Source organism: Copadichromis virginalis, linkage group LG15 (genome assembly GCF_057382275.1).
Source record: "Copadichromis virginalis isolate Kocher_CV1m ecotype Utaka linkage group LG15, C_Virginalis_male_GT1.1, whole genome shotgun sequence".
In the NCBI taxonomy this organism is placed as follows: domain Eukaryota; kingdom Metazoa; phylum Chordata; class Actinopteri; order Cichliformes; family Cichlidae; genus Copadichromis; species Copadichromis virginalis.
Window position 1 is genome coordinate 24,539,526 of NC_140632.1, and position 26,744 is coordinate 24,566,269.

General features: G+C 40.0%; 1 protein-coding gene across 1 annotated transcript in view; it reads right to left on the reverse strand.

The window, feature by feature from the left end:
- Positions 1-2,750: 2,750 nt before the first annotated feature.
- cd109 (CD109 molecule) overlaps positions 2,751-26,744 on the reverse strand; it is a 46,467-nt gene continuing 22,473 nt past the window's right edge. Inside the window, exons 20-33 of the mRNA XM_085432640.1 lie at positions 26,487-26,600; positions 25,192-25,410; positions 24,534-24,675; positions 22,213-22,389; positions 15,775-15,856; positions 15,442-15,670; positions 14,423-14,594; positions 13,616-13,806; positions 12,015-12,170; positions 11,534-11,599; positions 11,069-11,205; positions 10,300-10,456; positions 10,127-10,229; positions 2,751-3,124 (exon numbers count right to left, since the gene is read on the reverse strand). Coding sequence (XP_085288766.1) covers positions 2,913-3,124; positions 10,127-10,229; positions 10,300-10,456; positions 11,069-11,205; positions 11,534-11,599; positions 12,015-12,170; positions 13,616-13,806; positions 14,423-14,594; positions 15,442-15,670; positions 15,775-15,856; positions 22,213-22,389; positions 24,534-24,675; positions 25,192-25,410; positions 26,487-26,600 — 2,157 coding nt within the window. The 3' untranslated portion in view covers positions 2,751-2,912. The remainder of the gene's footprint in view (positions 3,125-10,126; positions 10,230-10,299; positions 10,457-11,068; positions 11,206-11,533; positions 11,600-12,014; positions 12,171-13,615; positions 13,807-14,422; positions 14,595-15,441; positions 15,671-15,774; positions 15,857-22,212; positions 22,390-24,533; positions 24,676-25,191; positions 25,411-26,486; positions 26,601-26,744) is intronic.

Here is a 26,744-nt window from a genome sequence, read left to right on the forward strand (position 1 = left end):
TTTACTTTATAATATCTCAAAGATCGCTGGACTGCTGCTAAACTTTGGAAGGACATTCAGAGACCCTTTCACACTCCTTACACGGTTAGTTAAGAGAGAGATGCAGACTCACTGACAACCAAAGCCTTTCATCAGTTGCACTTCTGTCATCCTCACCTGGAAGATTAAAAAAATCTTTTCCATTTCATATGTGTTTATAATAAAAGCTTTTCTAAGCATTTTCCACTCCCACTTAGTAAACATGGTGTTCACTCTTAGTAAACATGGTGTTGGAACAGACTCTGTATCTTCCCACGTGAAAATAGACTGCAAAAGCAAAGCCGTAAACACACAGATGTTGGCCTTGTTTGTACGTCCAATAGACACCCAATCAGACGTCTCCTCCAAGCGAGAAATATACACTAGTTTGGCCACGCAGTGTCCACGTAATATTACTGGACCCCATTTTTGACTCTCAAACAGCACTTTAGAAATCATTTTATTTTATTCATTTTTTCATAGTGAACTTTGTTTTCTTGGACTGATGTAAACATAACCTCTCTGCGCTCTGACGTCAGCATTATAACCCCACGGTGTGGTCCGATCAGTGTCTCGATGAGTTTGACCTTCTGGGGCTTTTTTCACTTGTCACTTTGAATAATGTTTACTTTGTGTTCAGAGTTTATGTTATAATTTTGAAGATTGAGAAATGCCCTGATCACGTCTAACTCTCAAGTGACCGCTATGGTGCACCCTGAGTGGAGGTTAGCTGTAATGAGGCCATGGGAAAGGCAGATATTATCGATCCCAGCTGCTTCTCGTGTGCACACGTGGGTCAAATATTTCCAGCCTGCCTCGCTGTCGGAGCGCTCATCATCGGCGGGGCTTTAAACTTTATAGAGGCTTTGTCGTTAATGTTTATGCCTCGGTCACTTTGATTGTCGCACAGATTTATGGTGCTGCCGTGGCATCGTACCTACTTTAGTGTGTAGATTTATGAAAGGCCTCAGAGTGCTGCTCAACCTCCTGCTTCAGTTTGTCTCATCGCAGACACGTTTAATGCCCGCAGAATAAATTTAAATGTAATGTTTCATTTTCCGTCATTTATAATCTTTTAGTGGTGGGGAAACGGCAAGCCGCTCAAAAAACTCAAGTGATCAAAGAGACGCTTAAACTGTGAGGATGAAGTTTTTGCTTAGATGACGATAAGAACATGTTTCTGCTGCAGTTAAGTTCATGCAGGTGGAGGGAGTCAAACACATTTTTGTGACCTATGACAGCTGGGATAGTCTCCAGCTCCCCCACCCATGGATTCCTGCCTTGCATTTGAGTTTTTGTGTTTTTTTACTAAATATTCTTACTCTTGGTCATTAGTGTTCACCTGGCTGCTTGTCTTCTCTGTTCTTTTCTTTCACGTTCTTTGTGTCTCAGGGATTTTTGCCTTTCTCTTCCCTCTTTTCATTATTGGTCTCACCCTCGTTAGTTTCCTGGGTCCAGTCAGATTTCTCAAAGGCTGCTATCCTTTATCCTATAGCCTTTTCATGTCCCTAAATACACATCCCTGTATCAGTCTGATCCACCAGCAATGAGCTGAGGAATGAGGGAAGCGCAAGAGGAGAGTGGAGTTGAGGCAGCAGCATCTAATAAATTAGAGATCAAGGTGAATACAGGTGTTAGAGCCCAAATACTGCAGTTTTTTCTGATCTCAGATATAAAAGCGCTCATTACTTTCTGTTTATGGTCACTTTTAATTAAATCCACAATATGCACAATGTCAAGGATATTTTACCTTCACACTGCTTGTTTTCTATGAACCCACACTTTGTGCTTCAGGCTCTGTGCTCACTCTTTAAAACATGAATAATCTTTTGACTCTTCTTCTGCACAAAATAATCAGCTGAGCACATCAACTTCAGTCAAACACATTATCAGATCTGAGCTGGTAAATAACATAAAGTATAAAAGCAAAATGAAACACTGGTGTTGCCACAAAGCCAAGAGAGCAACGCAGGAGAAAAATCACATCTTGTGAATTCGTGAGTTTATACTTTTATTTGAGCGATTGATGCTTCTTTATAACATAAATCATAAAGGAGGTGTGGGAATAACCTCACTGATTCGCTCACTGAATATTTTCCATGATAAATACCATACATGTAACCTGTACTCGATTACTGCAGTTCCAGCAGTGTACAGTCTTGGCAGTAGATTAGGACCAGGTGTGAAAACATTTATAGAATATCTTCATCACCAGCTAAATACATACTCAATAAATTGCCAGGACATGCAGTTTGTGCTGCAGATAGTAAAATACCCCTGAGCACTTATATCACACTTACAGATTGTAAGTAACAGAATCAGTGAAATGTGGAGCCGATTTAAACCAAACTCTGAAGTTAGCCTCCTGCAGAGCAGTTTGTAAGTTCATAGGAGTTCAATTGAAAGAGCGCGACCTTGGTGACAGTGAAAACTCTGACTTTTTGAGCACGCCTCTGAACCTGAATGATCTCTGTTTGGACCAAAACATGTTCCTGTATAAGCTTTTAATGGGGGACTTCACCTCAAAATCATATTTAAATGTTTGCTTCTACAGACAAAAGAAACGCCCAGCTGCTAACATTATTGTGAACCAAGTGTTTTTCATATCCTGTCACACGCACCAGCTTTCTTTCACAGGTACATGCACGCTTCTTCAGCACAGCTGAAGTCGGTGAGTGTAGGGGAGTTTAAAATGAGGACACAAAGGGAAGAAAACCTGCAACGGAAATCAAAATTTATCAGTCACGTTTATTTTTGGACAGTACAAAGAAGAGTCCTGTGACTTTCTGCATCTCTAACACAGTTTTCTATTTTAGTCAGAAACAAAATAAGAACCCCACAACCTTGAACCGAGCCTGACAGATTTATATGTGCAGCTTTTTGTTTAGACATGTTTACAATTCAAAGATGATGAAGAGGAGGAGCAGTATGGGCAGAAAACCACTCAGACTGAAGTGGACACTGTTCCTGTTTGATGCATTGAAGATGGCTTCGTCGGGAATGAAGTCGCCGTTTACGTTGCACTGACTGCAGCTGTCCCCGCAGAGTGAGCAGGAAGATATGCTGCTCCTCCACTGCGACGTGTATGCCCTCGCCATCCTCCGCCCTGCAGGAGGACGTGAAGGTTTAGAGATCAACGGTTTCAGTTTCTGCCTTTGTGTTTCTGCTGTTTCTTTTTAATGATTAAAGATGGAGGATGTTTGAGACGGGAAGGATGAAAACAAAATCACCAGTTTTAGATATATAGATATCTATATATAGATATATAGATATATAGATATCTATATATATATAAAAATAATGATTTTTATTTTCAGTGGTCCCTCGTTTATCGCAGGAGTTACGTTCTAAATATAACCTGCGATAGGTGAAACCTGCAAAGAAGCCAACTTTATTTTTTACAATTATTATAGATGTTTTAAGGCTGCAAACCCCCTCACTACACACTTTATACACTTTTCTCAGACAGGCATGAACATTTTCACACGTTTCTCTCTTGTTTAAAAACTCTCAAAGTTCAAATCTTCATAGAAAAATAAGTCCAGTATTATGGAATGAAACCAAAGATCAAACCCTGTTTTCAGGTCCAGAACATGGGAATAGAGCAGCTGCCAGAGAATTGAACATTAATGGATCAATTGTACGAAAGTAAGGGAAGCAAGAAGAATGAGTTGAATCAAGTTTGACTTATCTGACTATTTTGCTTTGCTTAACCGGTGTGCCTTATGGTCCGAAAAACATCTACCTTCCTTTAGCATGTCCAGAAGTCCAACTTTTTATGCGATGGTAGCATCTTCCCCTGCCTTTTGGGTGCTACCACAGGTTCCTTTGACGGTGCAAAACACTTCATCGACATTGTTGTGTTCGTTGATTTGAAAACTTACAAACATACAGTACAGCACTTCAGAGTCTGCTAGCGATCGAAGATTTATGTAAATTTGACAAGCTGAACGCATTCTGTACTGTACAGGACCACGGCACAAGATTGACTGACAACGGTCTACAACCGATCAGGACGCAGAACAAAATGCACTGTAAAATAAATAAACAAATAAATAAAAGCATGCAAAATTGCCCCCCAAAAATCTGCAAAACAGCATGGCCGCAAAGGTGAACCACGTTATCCGGTTGTTCAGTCTGACGTCACTAGCCGTGTCTGGGTCTAAACTCCGCTGCAGGTCCATATATCAAACGATCACTATCAATCAATCAATCAATCAATCTTTATTTATAAAGCACTTTTCATACAGAAAAAATGTAGCACAAAGTGCTTTACATAGTTAAAAGCAGCCCACCCCACCCTCCAACTCACTCCCCACACTCTCAATACACATATATCCCCCTACCCCCACCCACACACACATACACACACGCGCACACTTAAAGAGTAAAAATTGGGCTGGGCTCGCATGAGCCAAGTGAGGAAACATTATAACAGGGAGCCGTCTGCACCGGGAGCCGGTCACAGACCGCAGCCTCCAGGCTGGGCACACAGCAGGAGGGAGGCCAAGGAGCCCCCCAGCCAGGCTGAGAGGACCCCAGAGACCCAGCAGCCACGGTCAATAACAGCCCCGGTGCAGAGAGCGCCCTCCGAGGAAACACTGGAGATATGACGCAATACGATATATACAGGGTAAAATGATAAAATAAATAAGAACAGGATACAATATAAATATAAATATAAATAGAGTAAGAAGATTAAAAAATGAATAAGAATAAAATCAAAAAAATATTAGGTAAATCCTAAATTAATAATAGAATAACAGGATAGAATAAATAAGCATAAAAAATAAATAAACGCTAAGTAAAAGCTAAATTAAAAAGGTGGGTCTTGAGCCTGTTCTTAAAAACATGTACGTTCTCTGCGGCCCTGAGCTCCTCCGGCAGGCTGTTCCACAGACGAGGACCATACCACTGAAAAGCTGCCTCTCCGTGAGTATGTGTCCTGACTTTAAGGACAATCAAAAGGCCAGTACCAGAGGACCTCAGGGTCCGCGAGGGTTCGTATGGTAAAAGCAGATCTGAGAGATAAGAAGGCCCAAGACCATTAAGACATTTAAAAACCAATAAAAGAACTTTAAAATCGATCCTGAAACACACGGGGAGCCAGTGCAGCGATTCTAAAACCGGTGTAATGTGGGCCCGCCCTCTGGTCTTCGTCAGCACACGAGCTGCCGAGTTTTGCAAGAGTTGTAAAGTTGAAATATTCTTCTTAGGAAGACCAGAGAGCAGGGCATTACAGTAATCAATGCGACTGGTAATAAAAGCATGCATCAGCATCTCCGTGTTGGCCCGAGAGAGAATAGGGCGGACTCTGGCTATATTTTTTAGATGATAAAATCCAATTTTGGTTACATGTTTAACATGTGGGATAAAACCAAGCTCAGAGTCAAAAATAACACCCAGGTTTTTCACTTGTAGTGAAGGACATAGTGAAAATGCCTCTAATTTAGACAAGAGTTTCTCTCTCTGAGCCTCAGGACCGACAATTAAAACTTCAGTTTTGTCCTGGTTAAGCTGTAAAAAGTTTTCTGCCATCCAAGATCTTATATCCAAGATACAGTTAAAAAGGGCATCCATTGGTCTGGTGTCATCAGGAGACACGGAGATGTACAGCTGCGTGTCATCAGCGTAACTGTGGAAGTTCACTCCATGCCTCCTGATGACACTGCCGAGAGGCAACATATACAAATTAAAAAGTACAGGGCCTAGAACCGACCCTTGAGGCACACCACATGTCACCACTATGGCATTACTGAGAGTTGAAAAACTGTCTAAAGTCTTTCATCTTTAATAAAATGATCAGCATTCTGCTCTACCACGTGTAACAATTGAGTTTAACATCCAGGCATCCATGAAAACGGAATTTATGACATTTGGAGTTAGAAGTTAGCAGGGAGTTAGCTCGCTAGCTTCTATCTAAATACAATATAGCAGAGGTGTGGACTCGAGTCACATGACTTGGACTCGAGTCAGACTCGAGTCATTAATTTTATGACTTTAGACTTGACTTGAAAAAATGTTCTAAGACTTGTGACTTGACTTGGACTTTTACACCAATGACCTGGGACTTGAATTGGACTTGAACCGATTTACTTGAAAAGACTTGATATTTTACCCCAAATATAAAATTTAACATGCATATTATATAGAGATTGAAAATGTGACGTCATTCACGGGTAGAACCGCAAAGGATTCTGGGAACTTGTGGCAAGAGGTACTAGCGCACGCAGGCTTTCAATTGAAATCAGTTATACAGCCATAAAAAGAAACACAAAAATGGCAAGAAGCTGTTGTATTATTAACTGCAATAGCCGGTCGAATGACAGCCACGGGAAGCCGACGGGTAAAGAGATCGGTTGTTATCGGATTACGTCGTTGAAGAGAAATTGTTCGAGCCATGTTTCCGAAGTGACACACAGGCGACAGATGGCCTGGATTGCAGCCAAGATCAAATATAACGTCCCAGAACACTCCAGCTCACAGGTTAGTCTGCTCCAAGCATTTACACAAAGGTCAGTGTTTTGTAGTAGTTAATACGTCATTTTCATAACATAATTGGTGATATAGGTTACAAGCAAGTCTGGCGCTGAACAGAAATTGTCGCGCTATGCTCCTTTGTTTATTGTGCATAAATAGTGAATTGTCCTGACACAATATTGCGTTTCGCTTCTGTTATTATGGTACATTGACAAAAACATATACTTTTATTCACAGGATAAAACAGGTTTTTTGTATCACTAATTGCCCAGTACGATTACAGCATACAGTATTATTGTCACTGCTACATTTCTGTGATGCGAACCAGAAATTATTTCCACTACTAATTAATTATCGTTGAGCTCAAAGGTCCTATTAATAAACGGTTAATGAATGTGTATTTATGACGACGATTTGTGAGACTGGTAAACTTATGATACGTACGATGGTCTTTCGTTCTACACGGTGCATTTCAAGGTCCTGTACCCATCCGTCGGTAAACTGTACCTGGGCTTGTTGCAGTGACCTGAAGTTACTAAACTTCATGAGTGTATGCACTCACTCCAAGAACCGTATGATTATAAATATGCATATAAATATGCTACGATGAGATAGCTGACTTCATCTAACTAGCAAATGTTTTCCAGGCTACGTTGGTGATGCAGTTTTTTTTTAATGTGTATGATATTTTTGTCATGCGATTTTAAAGCCGGTCCTACAACCGCATCCAAGAATAACATGCAGCTTATCTCAGAACTGTCGGTGAAAATTATTCTTGGAGCTAAGTTTAATTGAGCTGCATTTTAAAGAGGTGCAATTTCACAATTTGTGTATATTTTCTAAGTTCACTATTTTGTCATGTGTTGAGAAAAACACAGATTTAAAAATTACATGGTCTAATATTTACATTTATCATATAACTGCAACATTCTTTTTTTCGTTTTTTTTAATGACTCGAAAGGACTTGAAATTCAAAATTTCAGACTTGTGACTTTACTTGGACTTTTACACCAGTGACTTGAGACTCGACTCTGACTTGCCTGACATTACTTGAGACTTGACTTGAGACTTGAGGATAAAGACTTGAGACTTGCAAAACAATGACTTGGTCCCACCTCTGCAATATAGCATGTCCTGACTGCGGGGTTTTGGAAACAAATTAAACCGTACAGCTCTGTTATCACTTCCAGCATAAATGAAGACAGAAAACTAAACAGCAGTGACGTTTGTAGGGTTACTGAAGTTGGGCTAGCTGGTATATAATGATGTGCTACGTGACCGCTAGTGACACAGCTATGTTAGCATAATATAAACAAGCTAACTTTTTTTCCACTCGATAAAAGTTAATGTGAGTGTTCTCGGTGGTCAGGAACAAATGTAATCGCATGGCAGGATGCTGTAAAAGGACCAAACTTCAGCCAGGAGAACAACTGAGATAATCCATCCACAATACGAGGTTAGTCATTCATGTACTGCTGCATGGGCTGGGCTGTAGTTACATACTAAGGTTTTAAAAACTGAGCTTAAATAAATGATTAGCGGTAATAAAAGCCGAGAGAGGTCAACAGTGATCACTGACTGTTTTAGGAGCTTTTTGAGATCAAATAGAATAAAATAAAAAACATTAAACATGTTAACAACACAAAAGCCATATTAAACGCAGACTACTTTAGGCCCGGAAGTAGGATTCGTCACGTCATCACTGAACAACCGGATAGCGAGGGACCACTGTAACTGTAAAATTTGGCCGCTATCAGTGAATTTTCAGTTTTGCAGTATATTTTAAACTGAAAATCATTCTTATATACTTCTGCTTTTTATATTTTTAAACCTTATTTTGATACCCAATTTATTGTTTTATCACAAAGCATGTAAAAATGTATTATTAAATTAAAATGTAAATGTTTTTTCATTACCTCACAAGCAGTAATGTCAAACTCAAAACTCTTTTATCTCAAGTTGGCTGGAGCAGCAAAACTACATGATAAATGTGTGAAATTACAGAGAAAGTTGGTTCATTGCCCAGACTGTCCTATAATTATATAAAATACACATTTTTGGTTCATTCAAAGAAAATTTCTTCTTCTTTCTTTCTGAATCCACTGTATAAAAGTGTACATTTTTAGACATTAAAAATGTAGAACTTTCTGTCATTTAATTGTTCATCTATTACTTATTTGTTTTGGTGTAGAGCACAGGTGTCCAACTCCAGGCCTCAAGGGCCGGTGTCCTGCAAGTTTTAGATATCACCCAGGGTCAACACACCTAAATCAAATGATTAGTTCATTACCAGGCCTCTGGAGAACTTCAAGACATGTTGAAGAGGTAATTTAGCCATTTAAATCAGCTGTGTTGGATCAAGGACACATCTAACACTTGCAGGACACCAGCCGTTGAGGCCTGGATTTGCACACCCCTAGTGTAGAGTGATGGGCAATGGGAGTGAGGGGGGTCATCAATAGGAAAAGCTTTAAAATACAATTAAAACTTCAAAAATGTGTGCACTCCTTCAAATTTTCCAGATTTCCTGATCCAGGCCGGATTGGAGTCTTTGCCAGGCCCATTATGGCCCTGGGGCCTTATGTTTGACGCCCCTGTTCTAGAGAAAAAGGCTTGTAGCAATCATTCAGGCCAATACATTTTGTTTAATCACAGGTTTTTCGCGTGATTGGGTGAACACACAGTGCTAAACTCTTGCTAAACAAAAGCATAAAAAAACTCATAAAACGTCAGTGGAGGTCCTCGGTGTGTTTACATGGACATGACAGGCTGTTCTGGTTTGGATCATACTGCATGCATTTTCCCCATATACAAGATTATAAAAACATCAAAACTGAAAGTAAAAAAATAAAAGTGGACATGTTCTGCTTTAGGTCCATATATTTCTACACAATCGTGCATTTTATTGTGTCATTTTGCTTCCGTTTACTACCACAGTGGATCAAACAGCCTCAGTGAGGTTAAAGTGCTGATTTTCACTTTGACTTTAATGAGCTTAATTACAATATTGCATTAACTGTTTAGGAATTGTTTTATACAGTCCCTCGTTTTCAGGGGAAAATGATAACAACTGTGTCCCTGTGCAAACAGTATACTGTTTAATTGTTATTTGTTCATGAACTTGAATGTGGTCTTCATATAAGCTTCATATAATGAGCTGAGTACACACAGAAGTGATCTCTGTGAGCCATAGGATCCAGCTCAGCCTTCAGACTGCTCTAAATGCTCTGTTTCAAGCAATTTTTTCTACTTTCTGCTATTTATGATGTTGTTAAGATAATACAGTCATCCCTGCCACACTGCTTTGGCTAGTTGCACAGAAGCCCCCCACTCCCAGTTTCCATTAACGGCGGACAACTAATCAGAATAGAGCTGGTTTATAAGGGAAAGAGTTAAAACAGTTTGCACCTCAATTCATTCTCAGTCTGAAACAATGTCACATGTATACAACGAATGAATACGTTTGAGAGAGTTTCCGCCATGTTGTTACAACAACACTTTGTCTTTTGTGTTATAATTATATATCATTTTAAATAAGAGTTCTTTGATTTTATTGGGCAAAACACAGTATTTGCAGGGGAGAGTAAAATGATTATCCATTAATATAAGCATATGAGCGAAGTCTTACTTGGTTCGTAGTAATCATAGATGACGACCGTAGCTTCCTGGACTTTGGCAACTTTATACTCAATAATCAGAGGAATCTGGACACACATCTCCAGCGTTGTCACCTGGAAATAAATTTATAACTTAAGCTTCAGTATTTACACTCAGACACATCAGTGTTTGTGAGCCGCTCACTGAGTCCAGGTACAGGATGACTTTTCCCAGCTGCGTCTCCACTTTCTTTACAACGTCGTTAGTCTCGATGCCAACCGGCGACAGACTGAAGCCACTCAGCAGCCCCACCTCCATGATGGCCATTCCCGTTGCACTCAGGCCCAGACCATACACCAGCCTGCAGAGGACCACAACACCACACAAAGGAAAAGAAAAAAAAACATTTAAATGATATTCAAAATGTTATTCTAATCAAATCAAATTTTATTTGACTCTTAGCCTGTATTAAGTTTCTTGTAAATTAAAATAATAAATTTAATTGCTATAAAGTACTCCTTTATTTATCTTTGGAACTTTCTCAAGAGTATAAACATAATTAGGGTGAAATTTACCGACAATGATACATTTATTTAAAAAGAAGGAGCAATAAAAAATAATTTCTTGATGAACAGAAATTAATTTAAATGTTTCAGCAAACTTGTCAGAGCAAAGACCAAATAACCACAGTGATTAGAAGTTATCTGTGTATTGTTTTAGGCACTTTCCAAAAGTGAATAAATATATTTGGAGATGTATTGGTTTCAAAAAGGTTATTTCTAACAAATGTTTCAGTTTTTCTCGGGTCTGTTGTCAAACTGACATCTGGTGCTTTTGGCTGATTATGTTTTATTGTTTGTAAACAGACGATGATCGCTGGAAACGCTTCTCACACATCCTGCTGATTGCTGTGCTGATGAATCTGTTGCATCAAGCTGTTGGCATGTGAAGAAACAGATGCCGACCCGCTCACCTGGTGCAGATGTACAGATGTGCAGAGTTTACTTCGCTGTCGACCAGCTCGACGTACAGCTCAAACGCTTCCTGTTCGCCAGCTTCTCGCCTCCTTCTCCTCATCTCCTTGTTCCTGACGTTGTAGAAAACGTTAAGCTGAAGGAAGAGAAGAACCAAATTTACAGAATAAGAATGAGAATCACACAGAGGTTTAAAGGAAAAATGCAGCTTCTTTATTGTTTCTTTAGTTAAAAGTACTTGCTGTAAGTAGCTTCTGCAGAATTTCACTAAAGCTTTCTGCAGCATTGACCCAGTGGGCAGTCTGACATATGTGCTTCTGTTCTTTAACTTTTTAACTACCACAATTTAAGTGGCTTTGTTTTTGACATAATCTGAACAACTATTGTTCTTACTATTATACCATTCAGCAGACTGAACACAGACCAGCAGGAGGTGCTATTACACGAGTGACATGTCCTGTTACCTGAAACAAGGCGAGTCCACGACCTTCTGCTGTCACCTGCAGGATTAAACTTTCTTCTGGAGTAATCTAAAGCATAAAAAACAATCTCTATGTTTTTATTGACAGATTATTGCAGTTTTTTTTATTGCTGTGCACTAAACAACTGTTAAAAACTAAATTAAGTCCTTAACTGGACTAAAAGGAGTAGGCAACTCCTTTTAGAAGACTGACTCACACCAAGCAGTAAATCTTTTAGGGCATTTTTAGGAAATATAATATAGTTCCACGTTTTTCCTTTCAATATGAGGGAATATGACAGAGCTGAATTATCTGTATAATATTACATGCTGGATGTAATCATTTGTTTCACTGTTCCATGAACTCTGCTCTGATCAGTTGCTGACAGCCTTCAATAACCAGCCGATATCTGACTCATCCCCACAAATATTGCTGGATAATACTTCAGCCGCTGTTTTCCGATAACGCTGGCTCATCTGTGTACCTGTTGGCTCTGATGGAGCAGGTAGTTCTCGTTGTTGATTTGGAAGGAGGCGACAGTGGTCGAAGGGTCGATGTCCACCCTGATTGTGACGTCAGTGTCGTGCGACCCAATGCGAGCCGCGAACATAGACAAAGCCTGGAGAGCCACAACTGTGTCCTGAAAGAAAAAACGAGACTCGCGGTCACATGGTACACGTAAGCAAACGTGTGTCTGTGATGTGGGGGATTTCAATCCCTGATGATCCTTTGCTTTGATATTCATTGCTGATTTCCTGTTTACAGCTGAGGATGGGAGTCTGCTATTCAGCACATGTCTGTGCATCTGTTGTAGAGAAAATCTTTGCCAGACAACGCCTCACTGGGCTTTACTCACTGTGCTGTATTCGGATCTACTGGCAGTTTCCCCATCTGCCTCGCATGTTCTGCATGTACGAGTGGCCATGTGTGCTAAGAGGTTAATAAGTCTTTAGTCACTACATACCCAGACGGCCACAGTTGCCCTCTGATGTGACATATAACCACAGTTGGGGACTTTTTTTTTTTTAAACATGAATCCAGTTTAATCAGTAGAGAAAAAGTCCTTTATTTAGAGTTGACAGGGCCAACAAGTCTGTTTTATGTTTTGTTGGTGTTAAAAAGAAGATGATGCAGAAATCAAAAGCCTGTGTAGCTTTTTTTTCCCCCCTGACGTCTTTGTTCCGGTTTATTTCATCCTCGCATGTCTGTAGTTATCATGTGGTTATTGTGTCCCTGTGGCTCAGGTGAACTTTACTCTCCCAAACTCCACTGCAGAGATTTGGAAAGAAGACAATCACAGTCAGTGATGTATGCCAACATTTGTGGCTCCAGTGACAATTCGGGCCAGCAGGAAGGTGGATTGAATCTAAATAAACTACAATTAGTCTGTTTATGGTGTTAAAGGAACAGGGCAGCCCTGTCCACTGATGTCTTTTTAATCATTTTTGGATAATGATAGAGCTCCATGGCACAGATAAACACAATGCATTAAGTTCTGCATGAGCTCTGCTTTTTGACACATGTAGTTTTTGACAAGTGTAGTCAGATGATAACAAAGAGAGGGAAGGTAGTCAGAACTGAGGGGATCGAACTACCAGAGGGCAACATTGCAGACATGGAGGACAGCTCCCAGGCCTCTGGTAGAGGACCCGAGCTTGAGGGATTAACCGCCCACAGAGGTGAGTGGGGAATGAATATATATATAGTAACGGAATACATGTACCAGTGTTACGTATTTAAAATACAAAATATGAGTAACTGTATTGCGTTACAGTTACCGTTTAAAAAGGTGATATTTAAAATACAGTTACTTTGTTGAAATAAATCGATTACACGGCGGTCTTTTCCTGTTTCAAATGTTAGGCTATACCCTCTCTATTTTTGGTAATTCCACATGAAAAACCAATAAAAAAAATAAAATAAAAAAAACACGCATGAAGAGACTCTAATGCCTGTGTCTCAATCTCGCGACCCATGTCACCCCTATTTCTATAATGACGTGAAAAATTTTTTTTTAAGGATTGGTACAATCTTAATAATTTGAAGATTACATTCATGTACTTCTGTTTGGAGTTAAGATCTGACCTGAGTGCTTCCAAATCCTCCTCTGTGGTTTCTTTGCTGGCTGAGCCACTTCATTAGGTTCAGACCCTCTGGGATTGAGTTCAGCTTGTAATGAGACAGCAACACGTAGGACGCCATCTCAATGTCAGATGAACGAGGTTGCCACGATGAGGACAGGCCGTCATCCAGGGAGAACCACATCGGCACACCGTCTGCTCACAGAAAGACAGGGCATAATTCAGATGATTTATTTTTAAAAAGAGAAGCAAGATGATCAAAAAATATCTGGGGTAAAGACTCCCACAAATAGCTAAAAGTCAAAGCCAAGAAGTGGATTATTTTTCCAGCCATGCTAACTCTCAGATAATTCAATTAAAATGCTGAGAAAGACACCAATAAAAGAAACAACATCCGATTCAGTCACTAAAATTACCAGAGGTGAGGCATAGGGACAGGCTTGTTTTCTAGGCCTCACCAAACTGACCTGGAGGTTGGAGCTTGGTCCTGTCTAGCTGTCTGCCACATTACCATTACAACAGAGTTTTCTAGCTATGAACTTTTCAAAATAAGAAATAATTATTTATAATAGTGATTTTTATTATACAGACTAATTAATCATACAAAGACTAAAGGACACCATTCTTCAAGTAAAACCACTGTATGATCCAAAAATGTTTTTAACTGAATGTAACAGTTCTGTTCACAATCAAACAATGTAGATTTGCATGAAACTATGAGAATGAGGTGCATGAAGTTATAACAACCCCCAGAGAAAGCTTATGTCCCCCAAATGTTAAACTGGCTTTTAAGACACAGCTGCTGTTGTACCTCTTATCTCAGCTCGTCCAGTCAGATTATTGAGTGCTGATTGGGCTTTGGAGCTCCCTGCCAAAGCCAGAGCGTAGGTGAGTAGACTGAGGCTGTAGTTGCTGGAGACACCAAGAGCAAGATGGGTCTCCAGGTACATCACGGCTGCAGACACCTTGGTCTCATACAGAGCCTGACAGATATGGAATAGGGCAGCAGTAGGTGAGACGACAGGTTGGTACAGGCACATGTAACAATGTCAGGCCAAATTAGATCTTACCCATGAATGTGAGGAAAACAGAGACTTTCTCTTTATCGATTGGTTAATGATAATAACCATAAGGCATGGTCAGTTTTGGTTTTTAAATTGATTTTTACATTAAAAATACTACAGAAGCCTAGATAATTAAAATGCACAAGAAGTTTTTTTGTACGTCTACTTGGTAACTCTTATAAAGTGAACACTGTTTAAGCTTCTTCAGCCTGTCCATTGTTGCTACTGCATCTGCAAGCCACTCTGCAAGGCACTTTGCAACCCATCTCCACCCCAGGTCATTGTTTTTATGCTTTTAAGACTTCTGTGGCATATCTTCTCCATTTATGCCTGCTCTGTTATGTGCTTGCTGCTTCCAAATATAAATGACTGCAGATGGAAAGTTTTGACTTCAAAATATGAGTCACCACCCAAACATGTGTCACAAGTTAACACAATATTTTGTTTATCCTAAAGTTCAGCAATTATTTTGTAACTACAGTTAAAAGTTACCATAATAAACAGAAAATGTATAAAAAGGAACTTAAATAAGGAGACACATAGCTCAATAAAATAGGTATGACAGAAAAATAATCTTAAAGAGTTAAAAGCCAATCAAAAATCAAATAACTAAAACTAAAATAAGTATTAAATATTAAAAATATTTCTAACTCAGCAAAGGAAAAGCTGAATATAAAATTGCTCCCCATGTTTCAGTCTGAGAGGCGGACCCACACTAATCTCTCAAAATGTCCCTGGAAAGTGTGCCTAAACAATGGCATCTCACCTTGACGCTAGCGTCTTCCAGCAGGGCGATGAGGACGTAGGCCGTGAGAGAAACAGGCCCGTCCAGGCCTCCCTGGAGCTCGGTGTGGATCACCCTGCCGGGCTCCAAGAAACTCCCATCATGCCCTTGCTGGCTGGCTATCCAAGCTGCCACACTGTGCAGCACGTTGGAATCAATGTTGATGAAGGGCCGTGCCTGCAGGAAACACCTCAGCACAAAAGCAGAGAGCCTGTGCAAAGAGACTACCTGCTATTAGTTTTCCTGAGTTTTTCAGTTATATGAGCATGTTACTGATGTTTTCTTTTAGACAGACCTGGTATATTTATCACATACCAGGTGCTTCCAGATGAGTCCTGCTCTCCAAAGGCGCTAAAGGAGCCATCTCCTCTCTGAAAGGTGAGCTCCCGCTCATAACCTGGTGAAGAGGACATCAGATGATGGGAAAAAAGGCAAAGACAAATGACAAATCTAGAGGTTCTTAACCTAGAGAAATAAATGAGATGTGCATTTCAAATGTGTTTATTCAACAGGGTGTGATCAGATGTTCCTAAAGTGTGAGGCACCTGGGGTATGAATGAATTTAAAAAAAAGAAAAAAAAACCAAACTCATGGACACTGTTCACGTAATGGACCGGTATTTGACAGGGCTCCACACAAACGCAAAGCAGATGAAGCATCGCCAAATATGTTTCCAAACCAACTTTCTTCCAAGTCAAAGACTAGAAAATTTGATGAAACATATCTTGCCTTTGGCTTCACCTGCACAAGTGCCAAGGTATGTGGGGCGCCATTTGTAAAGTGAAACATGCTGAAATCAACGACAACATTTTTCCACATTTAACTCAAAACCTTACAAAAACATGTTTTTTGAGTCATTTTTCACAACATTTAGCATGAACATGTCCAGCGATTTTGGCTGGACATGTGCTGCAGTGATTGTGAAGTGGAGACTGCAGCTGCCGAGAGTCCACTACTGCTGAACCTTTGGATGGCTGACAAAACGGATCTTTGGATGTTTTCAGCTAAATCGCTGGATGTCCTGGTAGACAAGAAGTGAGGCAGCTCATGGCGGTGAGAAGTGACCATCATTGGAAAGCAGACACAATCTGACCACTACCGGCACACTTTTGCACTGGAATTTTTCATAAAGCTTTTATTTTGGTATTTCCGTTGAGCCATACAATAAATTTGCATGTTAGCTAAGTATTTAGTTTCCTGTAACATTTAGATTTAACATTTAGATTTAAATATAATATTTAGATTGAACATTTAACATCCATCCATTTTCTTCCGCTTATCCAGGGTCGGGTCGCAGAGGCAGCAGCCCAAGCAGAGAAGCCCAGACCTCCCTCTCCCCAGCCACCTCCTCCAGCTTATCCAGCCCTGCGATCCCAGGCCAGCTGAGAGATATAATCTGTCCAGCGTGTCCTGGGTCTGCCCCGGGGCCTCCTCCCAGTGGGACATGTCTGGGAAAACCTCGCCCAGGAGGCGCCCGGGGGCATCCTTATCAGATGCCTGAACCACCTCAACTGGCTCCTTTCGATGTGGAGGAGCAGCAGCTCTACTCTGAGCCCCTCATCCGGAAAAGATTGGAGTGCGCACTCCGCAAAAACTGAGTTTTCGAAAATCTCCAACTTGACAGGAGTTATTATGTGTGGATGACGGGTCAAACGCATGCTTTATCAGCCTCTTTATGAAAACACCATGTAGGTGTGGATGTAGCGTAAAAGAGTTAGTAGTTTATTTTATTGCTACCTGTAATTTATTGCAGTTTACTTTTATTACTAAATGTTTGAGGTGCGAAATAAACTGAAATGGAGTTTGAAAACATATATGTGTGTGTGTGTGGTTGGAGGACGTGTTTGTGCTGGGGGAGATTTTCTTGTAAAACAAAGGGGGAACCTAGCAAAAAAAGAAACCACTGAATTAGATGTAGATGATGAAGATAAAGGAGAAAGAAATGTAGCAGGGCCAGGTTTAAATTAAAAACCATTACTATCTAGTGAAAGATGTAAAGATGTTAACACTATGGACCAAGCACAAGCTATAAATACCTGGATTTAGACTTGAACACTAGACATTAAGCTGTCTGCATGAAAGGACAGAGCACAGTCTACTTTTTAAGGAAGCTAAGGTCTTTAATGTGCAAACAAGAACACATTTTTACTAACAGTGTTACCATTTTCTTTGTGGCTAGCTATCTTTCGGAGAAGCAGCATCACAGCCAGTGACAGTTGGAGGCTGAACAAGGTGAGTAGGAAGGCTTTGTGCTGGGGACTACTCTGAAGCTCCTAGAGGGAATTATTGAATCAAGGAAGTAGGAAGAAAGAAAAGAATATATAATGACTCCAAGATCAAGCTACTTTGTATTCTATAGAGATTTAAAAAAAAGATTTTTCATATTTTTTTCCTATGAGAATTCAGACCTGGTTTGTGTAATCAAAAAGGCTTCGTAGCACTACCATGACTAGCAGAATTTAGTGTGTTTAATTTCCTTTTCGTGAAATTTTGTGTTGCTGCAGTACTGAGGACAGGGCTAAAAACATCAGTACTGGTATAGCAACTGAAACCTATCCTCTGGTAAGTTTCCAAATGTTCCCAAAACATTGTGTCTACCTCCACAATCTGTCATGCCAAAGTGAAAACACGAACCTCACTGGTCTCCTATTCAGATCAGATGCTGCAAAATCAAACCTGACGAAAAGAAAACTGAACCTACCATAAGGGAAATACAGCAACATATGCAAACAAGAGTAACTAGGTGTAACCAAAGACAAATAAAACATCAAAGAAATGGGTCTGGAAACCACACACAGTAGGAACTACAGTTGTTATCACTTCTCACATGAAAACCCCAATGCTTGTAAAGTAACTGATTAAAAGAAAACAAATAGTTATGTCTATAACTTCTGTTCCCTGAAGGAGAGGAAGGAGGTGAAACACATAAGTATGGGATATCATGCCCTCGTGTGTCTTGGCTGAAGAAACCTTTATTCACGCCTTTAAGGCAGATGACGTGTGATGACATGCGCACGGCCCCGCCTGCAAATATAGCCGCTGTCATCATAGTCATCCCTCAGTTCGATAGCCGCTCTTCACCGAGCCAAACTGCTCAGTGGGGCCACCTTGTGTTGAGATGTCGCCTTTCTCACCCGATGGCACGGACATGGTCGGGGCTGAAAGCCGACAGCTCACCGATTCTGATGTTTCGGCGGGTCCGCGCTTTGTGTTTACGCCCTTTTTGCGCTGATTCTAAAGCTGTTAGTTTTATCTCTCTCCAAACTATATTGACTGAACCAGCAGCAAAAGAAGATCCAAACTACACTTCACATAAACATCGTCATGAATTCCCTCTTACTTTTGCTGTTTTGCTTCCAACATGATAAAAATCACACTTCATGCACAGCTCTCGCTCTCTGTGTACTTCAAGAACAGTTTCCTGTCTAAAAATCTGTTTTCTGCATTATTCGCTTGCTTGTTACGCACAGGTCTACCGTTTTTGGCTGCTGTTTTTTTTCCTTACTTCCGAAAAGAAAACCTAATTTCTGCTGTTCAATAGGCTTCTGAACAAATGTAAACTTTTTTAAATTATGCAACATGCTTAGCCGTGTCTCTAATAAAACCTCTGTAACTTCAGAGGTAATGTTCGTATGTTGATTCTTTCGTTTTTGATGTACTGCAGAATATTTTTATAAAATCCCAGGCCAGGAAAATCACCTTCATGTTTTTCTGCGTTTTATCTTCAGCTACTTTGACACAAAGGCATCTGCTGTGATGCTTACACCTTTGATAAAGTCTTGCGAGTGTCAGCCTCCTTTTTTATAGATACAAAAATATGTAAATGTACTGATCTGAATTATAATATTTCTGACTGTCTGAGGCAAAATTTCCCAGATTCAAATCTAATTGAACTGAATCGAATCGTGGATCGAATCGATTCGGGACCTTGTGAATCGGAATCAAATCGATTCTAGAAATCAGTGACGAAACCCAGCCCATATACACGCCCTGCAGAGCAGCCACCAAACCGGAATCGGACCACCACATCCTTAGTGAGCGGTAGACCCAGCAGAAAGGACGGTATGAGCCACTGAAGGGGCTGTAACGTCCAACCGATAAAACCGCAAAATTTTGAGTGGTGATGCCCAACTAGCTGCCGCACAAATATCAGCTACAGGCACCACTTTAAAAAGAGCCCACGAGGTTGCCATCCCCCTGGTGGAATGAGCTCTCACCCACTGGGACAAAGCAAGACCTCTGGTGCCATATGCCAGTGAGACAGCCTCTGTTTAGACAGAGCGAAGCAGACACACAGCTGGTCACATAAACGCACATTCTGAGTGCGTTCAATGTAGGTGCATAGCACACGCACTAGACAAAGAGAATGCATCCTCCTCTGCTCCTCAGATGCAAAAGGAGGGGAACAAATGCTCAGCAACTCAAACTCCATTGAGCTAATAGATGCAGGCATGAGCTTGGGAAAATAGGCAGCATTTGGACGCAATATGACCTTGTGGCCATCAGGTGCCGAAGCCAAAGCGAGAAGTAATGTAGTCTTATATGAAAGAAATTTCATATCCACAGACTCAATGGGTTCAAACGGTGGGCTACAAAGGACCTCCAGCACCAAAGACAAGTCCCAAGCAGGGACACTGGACTTAAGCACAGGTCTCAGCCGGCAAACCACTTTCAGAAAACGTATGGCGAGGGGATGTGCGCCTGGTGTCACCCCGTCAAAGTCAATATGACAAGCAGATATAGCTGCCAAATAAATCTTAATTGTCGAAAATGAAAGGCCCTTATCCAGCAGCTCCTGCAGGAATGTCAAAACATCCACAATAGTGGTCTGAAATGGGAGAGTGTGGCAGTCCTGGCACCATTGCTCGAAGGCTCGCCATTTGTAAGCATACAAGCCTCTTGTACAGTGGCTTGCAAAAGTATTCGGCCCCCTTGAACTTTCCCACATTTTGTCACATTACAGCCAAAAAAAAAAAAAAGAATCAATTTTATTAGAATTCCACATAAAAGACCAACACAAAGTGGTGTACACATGAGAAGTGGAACAAACATCATACATGATTCCAAACATTTTTTACAAATAAATAACTGAAAAGTGGGGTGTGCGTAATTATTCAGCCCCCTGAGTAAATACTTTGTAGAACCATGTTTTGCTGCAATGACAGCTGCCAGTCTTTTAGGGTATGTCTCTACCAGCTTTGCACAGAGACTGAAATTCTTGCCCATTCTTCTTTGCAAAACAGCTCCAGCTCAGTCAGATTTGATGGACAGCGTTTGTGAACAGCAGTTTTCAGATCTTGCCACAGATTCTCGATTGGATTTAGATCTGGACTTTGACTGGGCCATTCTAACACATGGATATGTTTTGTTTTAAACCATCCATTGTTGCCCTGGCTTTATGTTTAGGGTCGTTGTCCTGCTGGAAGGTGAACCTCCGCCCCAGTCTCAAGTCTTTTGCAGACTCCAACAGGTTTTCTTCTAAGATTGCTCTGTATTTGGCTCCATCCATCAACTCTGACCAGCTTCCCTGTCCCTGCTGAAGAGAAGCACCCCCAGAGCATGATGCTGCCACCACCATATTTGACAGTGGGGATGGTGTGTTCAGAGTGATGTGCAGTGTTAGTTTTCCGCCACACATAGCGTTTTGCATTTTGGCCAAAAAGTTCCATTTCGGTCTCATCTGACCAGAGCACCTTCTTCCACATGTTTGCTGTGTCCCCCACATGGCTTGTGGCAAACTGCAAACGGGACTTCTTATGGTTTTCTGTTAACAATGGCTTTCTTCTTGCCACTCTTCCATAAAGGCCAACTTTGTGTAGTGCACGACTAATAGTTGTCCTATGGACAGATTTCCCCACCTGAGCTGTAGATCTCTGCAGCTCGTCCAGAGTCACCTCTTGGCTGCATTTCTGATCAGCGCTCTCCTTGTTCGGCCTGTGAGTTTAGGTGGACGGCCTTGTCTTGGTAGGTTTACAGTTGTGCCATACTCCTTCCATTTCTGGATGATCGCTTGAACAGTGCTCCGTGGGATGATCAAGCCTTGGGAAATCTTTTTGCAGCCTAAGCCTGCTTTAAATTTCTCAATTTTATCCCTGACCGGTCTGGTGTGTTCTTTGGACTTCGTGGTGTTGTTGCTCCCAATATTCTCTTAGACAACCTCTGAGGCCGTCACAGAGCAGCTGTATTTGTACTGACATTAGATTACACACAGGTGCACTCTATTTAGTCATTAGCACTCATCAGGCAATGTCTATGTGCAAGAGATGTCCCAAAATGTGGGAAAGTTCTAGGGGGCAGAATACTTTTGCAAGCCACTGTATGTGTTGTGCCGAGAGAATCGACTGAAAGGGAACACCAACAGCTTTACTGACAAGAAAATTAGTTCAGAATTTTCAAACAAAGATGGGATTAACAAAGGCTAAAGTTCTAACCTTGGTTCGAATATCCCAGACAAGCCCCCATTTTTACAACCAGCTTTAAGTATGTATCAAGGAAGAAAATGTATTAAAAACAAACCTTAAAAAATAAAAGTTAAAGAGGGTTGATACTAAGTGGAATAAAAGAGTGTGGGTCCCACTATGAATCTCCAACCTGAACATTTTCTGTATTTGATCTTGAATTTGACCTTTTTAATTAACAGATTTGAAAACATCCTCATAAAGCTAAAACTAATATAGAAATAGTAGCCACACGTTTGTCAGATATCCTTCTGTGGCATGTTAATGTAACATGGTGCATGACTTGTTGCTCTACCTTGCATCATGTAGTTTATGGCTTGGTCTGTGGTTTTCTGGCTATCCTGTCCTGTGGCGTCCAGATACTGGAGAACGTAGATGTTTGGTGCAAAGTTAATCATGTTCTGTTCCCCACAGCCATAAGGCATTTGGATCAGTGAGTCCAGACCACTGATGGATGGACCGAGGATATCACCTTCATCGAGATGGAAACAAGAAAAAGAAAAAAAATTTGTATTTAATGGAAAAACAGAGCACAGGTGAGTCATTTTAATTAAAATTTTCAAACAGTAGCTTTTGGTTTGAGGAGTTACATGGTATAATCCACAAATGCTTTTCATATCAGCAGCAAAATTTCCAGTTAAACTTCTTGCATTTAAAAAGAATAGAAGACAATAATGGATACTTATAAGTATAAGACATTTTCCGCCATGAAGAAAAAAAGATTTGCCACATCAAACCAATATTAGTGGGCTCAACTTAGCAACAGTTAAACGAGAGAAACATACTCCCGTTTAACTGGAGTTAAACAGTTCAATGTCTCTTGAGAAACACTCTAAACAACTTGTCCGGAACTGTTTTTATCATCTAAGAAACATTTCTAAACTCAGACTACTGGCGTCAAAGGCAGAACTTGAGATGATTCTTCATGCTTTTATCTCTTCTCGTTTGGATTATTGTAACGGTCTTTTTACGTGTCTCAACAAATCAGCTCTGGATCGCCTTCAGTCTGTACAAAATGCAGTGGCAAGACTTTTAACTGGTGCAAACAAGAGGTCACACATTACTCCAGTTTTGGCTTCTCTTCATTGGTTGCCTGTAAATTTTAGGGTTCATTTTAAAATTTTAGTTGTAACTTTTAGAGCTCTGCACGGTGAAGCTCCCCAGTATATCTCTGACCTGTTGAAACCTCGTGCTTCATCCCAAGCACTTAGGTCTTCAGGTCAGAGGCTACTGGTGGTCCCACGTACTAGGTCTAAAACACGTGGGGATCGGGCTTTTCAGGCACTGGCACCTAGGCTGTGGAACTCTCTGCCTTTGTCTTTACGCTGTCTAGACTCTACTGACTCCTTTAAAAAGCAGCTGAAGACATTTTTATACAAACAGGCTTTTAATTAATTTTAACTTGTATGTCTGATCTTATTGTAAAGCACTTTGTGGTTTTTATCTGTGAAATGTGCTATAAATAAATTTTACTTACTAAATATAACTGCATAGTGCATATCAGTATAGCAGGATGCATGTTAGAAGTTTGAGGAAAGGTGGGATAATTATTTCTGTAGTACTTTGGAACAGTGGCGTTAATTAATATTAAAATTACCACAGTCAGCTTACCCTGGAGGGAGCATTTAACAAAAAAAATCTCAAAATTTTATGTATGTATAGGTGTGGGGTAAATTTTGAAGTTAGTTTTTTTTTTTTTTTTTTTTACTTAGGGTTCAGTAAAAGGTTTTAGATGTTTTCTCTGTACATGCTGTAAAGGCTGCAAAGGAAATTGGTGCCTCTTACCTGATCAGAATCAGCAGATTTTTTTTTTTAATGAACATTAGCATATTAAATGAGGCCATTTTACTTTGATTCTATTTGTAATTTTCTGAGCTTACAGGCCCTTGAAGTAAACTATTGAGGGTTGGAGTTTTATGCATTTTTAATTCAAATTTTTTTCAGCATTTTTAATCTCTTAGAAAATCATATGTCCAGGAGATATCCACATGACAATTTTAGGGCTGAAAAATGTATTCAAACTCTGTTAAAAACTGCAAAAACCAACATATGCAAATGTAACTTATTCCAAGATTGACAATCTAAATCATAATAACAATAATCTGCAGTAATTTAATATTTATGAGGAAGAGGAACAAAAACAATCACTGGTACCCTGGATGCTTAGTCTGTTTTTTGATAACTTACTGGAAGAACCCTTTAAAAAAGGAAAGAAATTGGTAAATTTTAAAAGAGCATATCGCCACGATATGGGTAAAGTGGTGATTGTTCCACTGTCTTTTTCATCTTCTAAATTTCAGTCAAAAAGGCGCCTCCATAGTTTTGTAAGTTCAGGATAGTACTTTCTTACGATAATACACTACGCTCTATCCAGGTACTTCCCTCACCTGATGAAAAGCCGTCTGAAATAAACCATTTCCTGCTAAGTCCTACACGTGACAAAGGACATCTGTGGAATATTTCCAAACTTTCCAAAGTTTGTGTGTGAAAACAACTTCAGTAAACCTTATTTTTAGGAATTATTGTCTTCTGTTTTGTTGTTTACCATGAATCAGCCTGCAATCTCAGGTGATCTGAATCTGTTACTCAAGGTTTCTCCCTGGTGTGTTTACATACCGACAGCCATAACTGAAGCTCTCTCGCTGCCCTCCACAACATCTGGTGGGAAGGTAAACGTAACGTTTCTAGACAGGCTCATCCCTGCTGGTAAAAGCTCAAGCAGCAGGGAGGTGGAAAATGACTGTTCAAGACCTTCGGCCTGCAGGATGAATGGACATGCAAAAGATGAAGGCAAACAAAAATGGTGAGTAAGAAATGGGAAACGCAGAGCTGTGAAACCAGGTCAACATTTCTTTAGTTACAGTGGAGTAGATGGCGAGGATTGGTAACGTTAGCAGAGTTCCCTGCCTGTTTGTGCTTTAGATGGCTGACAGGCACTTTACAAACAGGATATACACGTTCAACTTCCGCTGTCACAATTTCACAAGTTATTTTGTTATCTGTTAAAACCTGGAAAATGCTCCTTCTCAGTAAAAGCTAATAGAGAGATTTGGTGCCCCTCAGGCCTAGAGACCAATCAGTAACAAGATCTAGTCAGACTAAAGACTAACAATGTAGTAGTATTATAACAGGCTTGATAATAACAGAAGTTCATATTGATAATAAAATCTAAGCATGGGAGTTAAAGTTCTACAAAAACAACAAATAAATGTATTTTTAAGCCAAATTAATTATTTGAACTGTTTTAGGACTGTGGAAATTTTTCACTGCGCACCTTAACTAACACTGTTGTGTGGACAGAGTCGGACACTGCATCCGAGTTGGCTTTCACAGAGATGGGGATCTCCCCGAGGACCAGCGGCCTGATGGGAACGAGGACGGTGGCTCCGCTTTCACTCTTCACAAACACCGGATGAACACCGGGCGTGGAGAGCTGCTCGTTGTCTGGGAAGACGAACTCGAAGGTCTCACTCTGTGCAACAGTGACGGTGACCTAACGACAAAGGCACAGAGTGATCACATTTAACGTGGCACAAAGGGAGTCGGAGGAAACCAAAGAGGCCTGTTCTTTCATGAAGGGTTTAAAGAACATATCAATTTTCAGAAATACTGATGCCACCTTAGATTATGGCAACTTGACACGTAAAGAACCCCCAATATACATTGGTTAAACAGAATTTCGCATTTAAAAAGACGCAGATATGTGTGGGAAAGGTCACATTTTAAGTGTTCTCAACACTCTCGGTTCAAAGAAAACAAAGAAACTCACCACTGATACCACCAAGATCCTGGACACTGAACTAAAAAGCAGCCACCCTTCTATTATACTGTCTGCTTATGGTTCCTCTAGGTGGCAGCATCTTACAAAAGTCTAACTCTGCTGTACTGTATTGTGATTTAATAATGTATGGCAGGCAGAAGCTGCCATAAGTATGCAACAATTAATTAAATGCCCAAAATTTATTATTACATAAATACATACAGATTATGATTACATGTAATAAAAATAAATATTTTATTTAAAAAAATAAATATGGGAAATAATTAATCTATAAATTTGACATAAATGTATATTTCTGACTTAATATTCTTTATTTGTTTTCTTATTGCCTCAAATCCCACAAATAGATAAATAATAGTTAAAAAACTTTACAAAATGAAATTAAAGTTATCATGATCAAAACTTAAGAAAGCACACACTCTTAAAATAACAACCGATAAAATAAATAAAAACAATAAAGAATTTTCCAAAGGTCAAAAGCTGTTTAACTATTAAAGAAAAGGTTTTCTCTTACAGTATACTTTGAGAAGTAATTCTTTGATGTCCATATTTATATTCCTATATATAAAATATAGGACATTCTTTAGACCACACAGTTGAACATTTTTTATTTTTAAACATGTACTTTTCTTTTTTCTAACTTATTCGTTTAATTTTATTTTTGGCAGTCTCCATAATAAAGCTAATTTAGCACCGTACCAAGGGTTAAAAATGACCCATTTGTCTAATGCTGGCAGACTCTTATATTAATGTACACTCTGCCTGTGTCTGAGGAGAAGCAGATTCACCTTCTGGTCCTCTTGGAGGTAGTTGAACAGAATGATCTCCAGCAGCAGCTCCTCTCCCCGGATGATGAAGGCCGGAAGATTTAAGGACAGGAAGAAATCCTGGAACACTGTCAGCTGCAGGAAGGTTGCATAGAAAACATGGTTACAAGAGATGCTAATGCTAACAGCTACTGCTCAGATTAATAAGCCAAAAAGCCATACTGTGAATAAATTTAATAATACAGGGTTAAAAATTAAAATGAATTAAATATATAAACC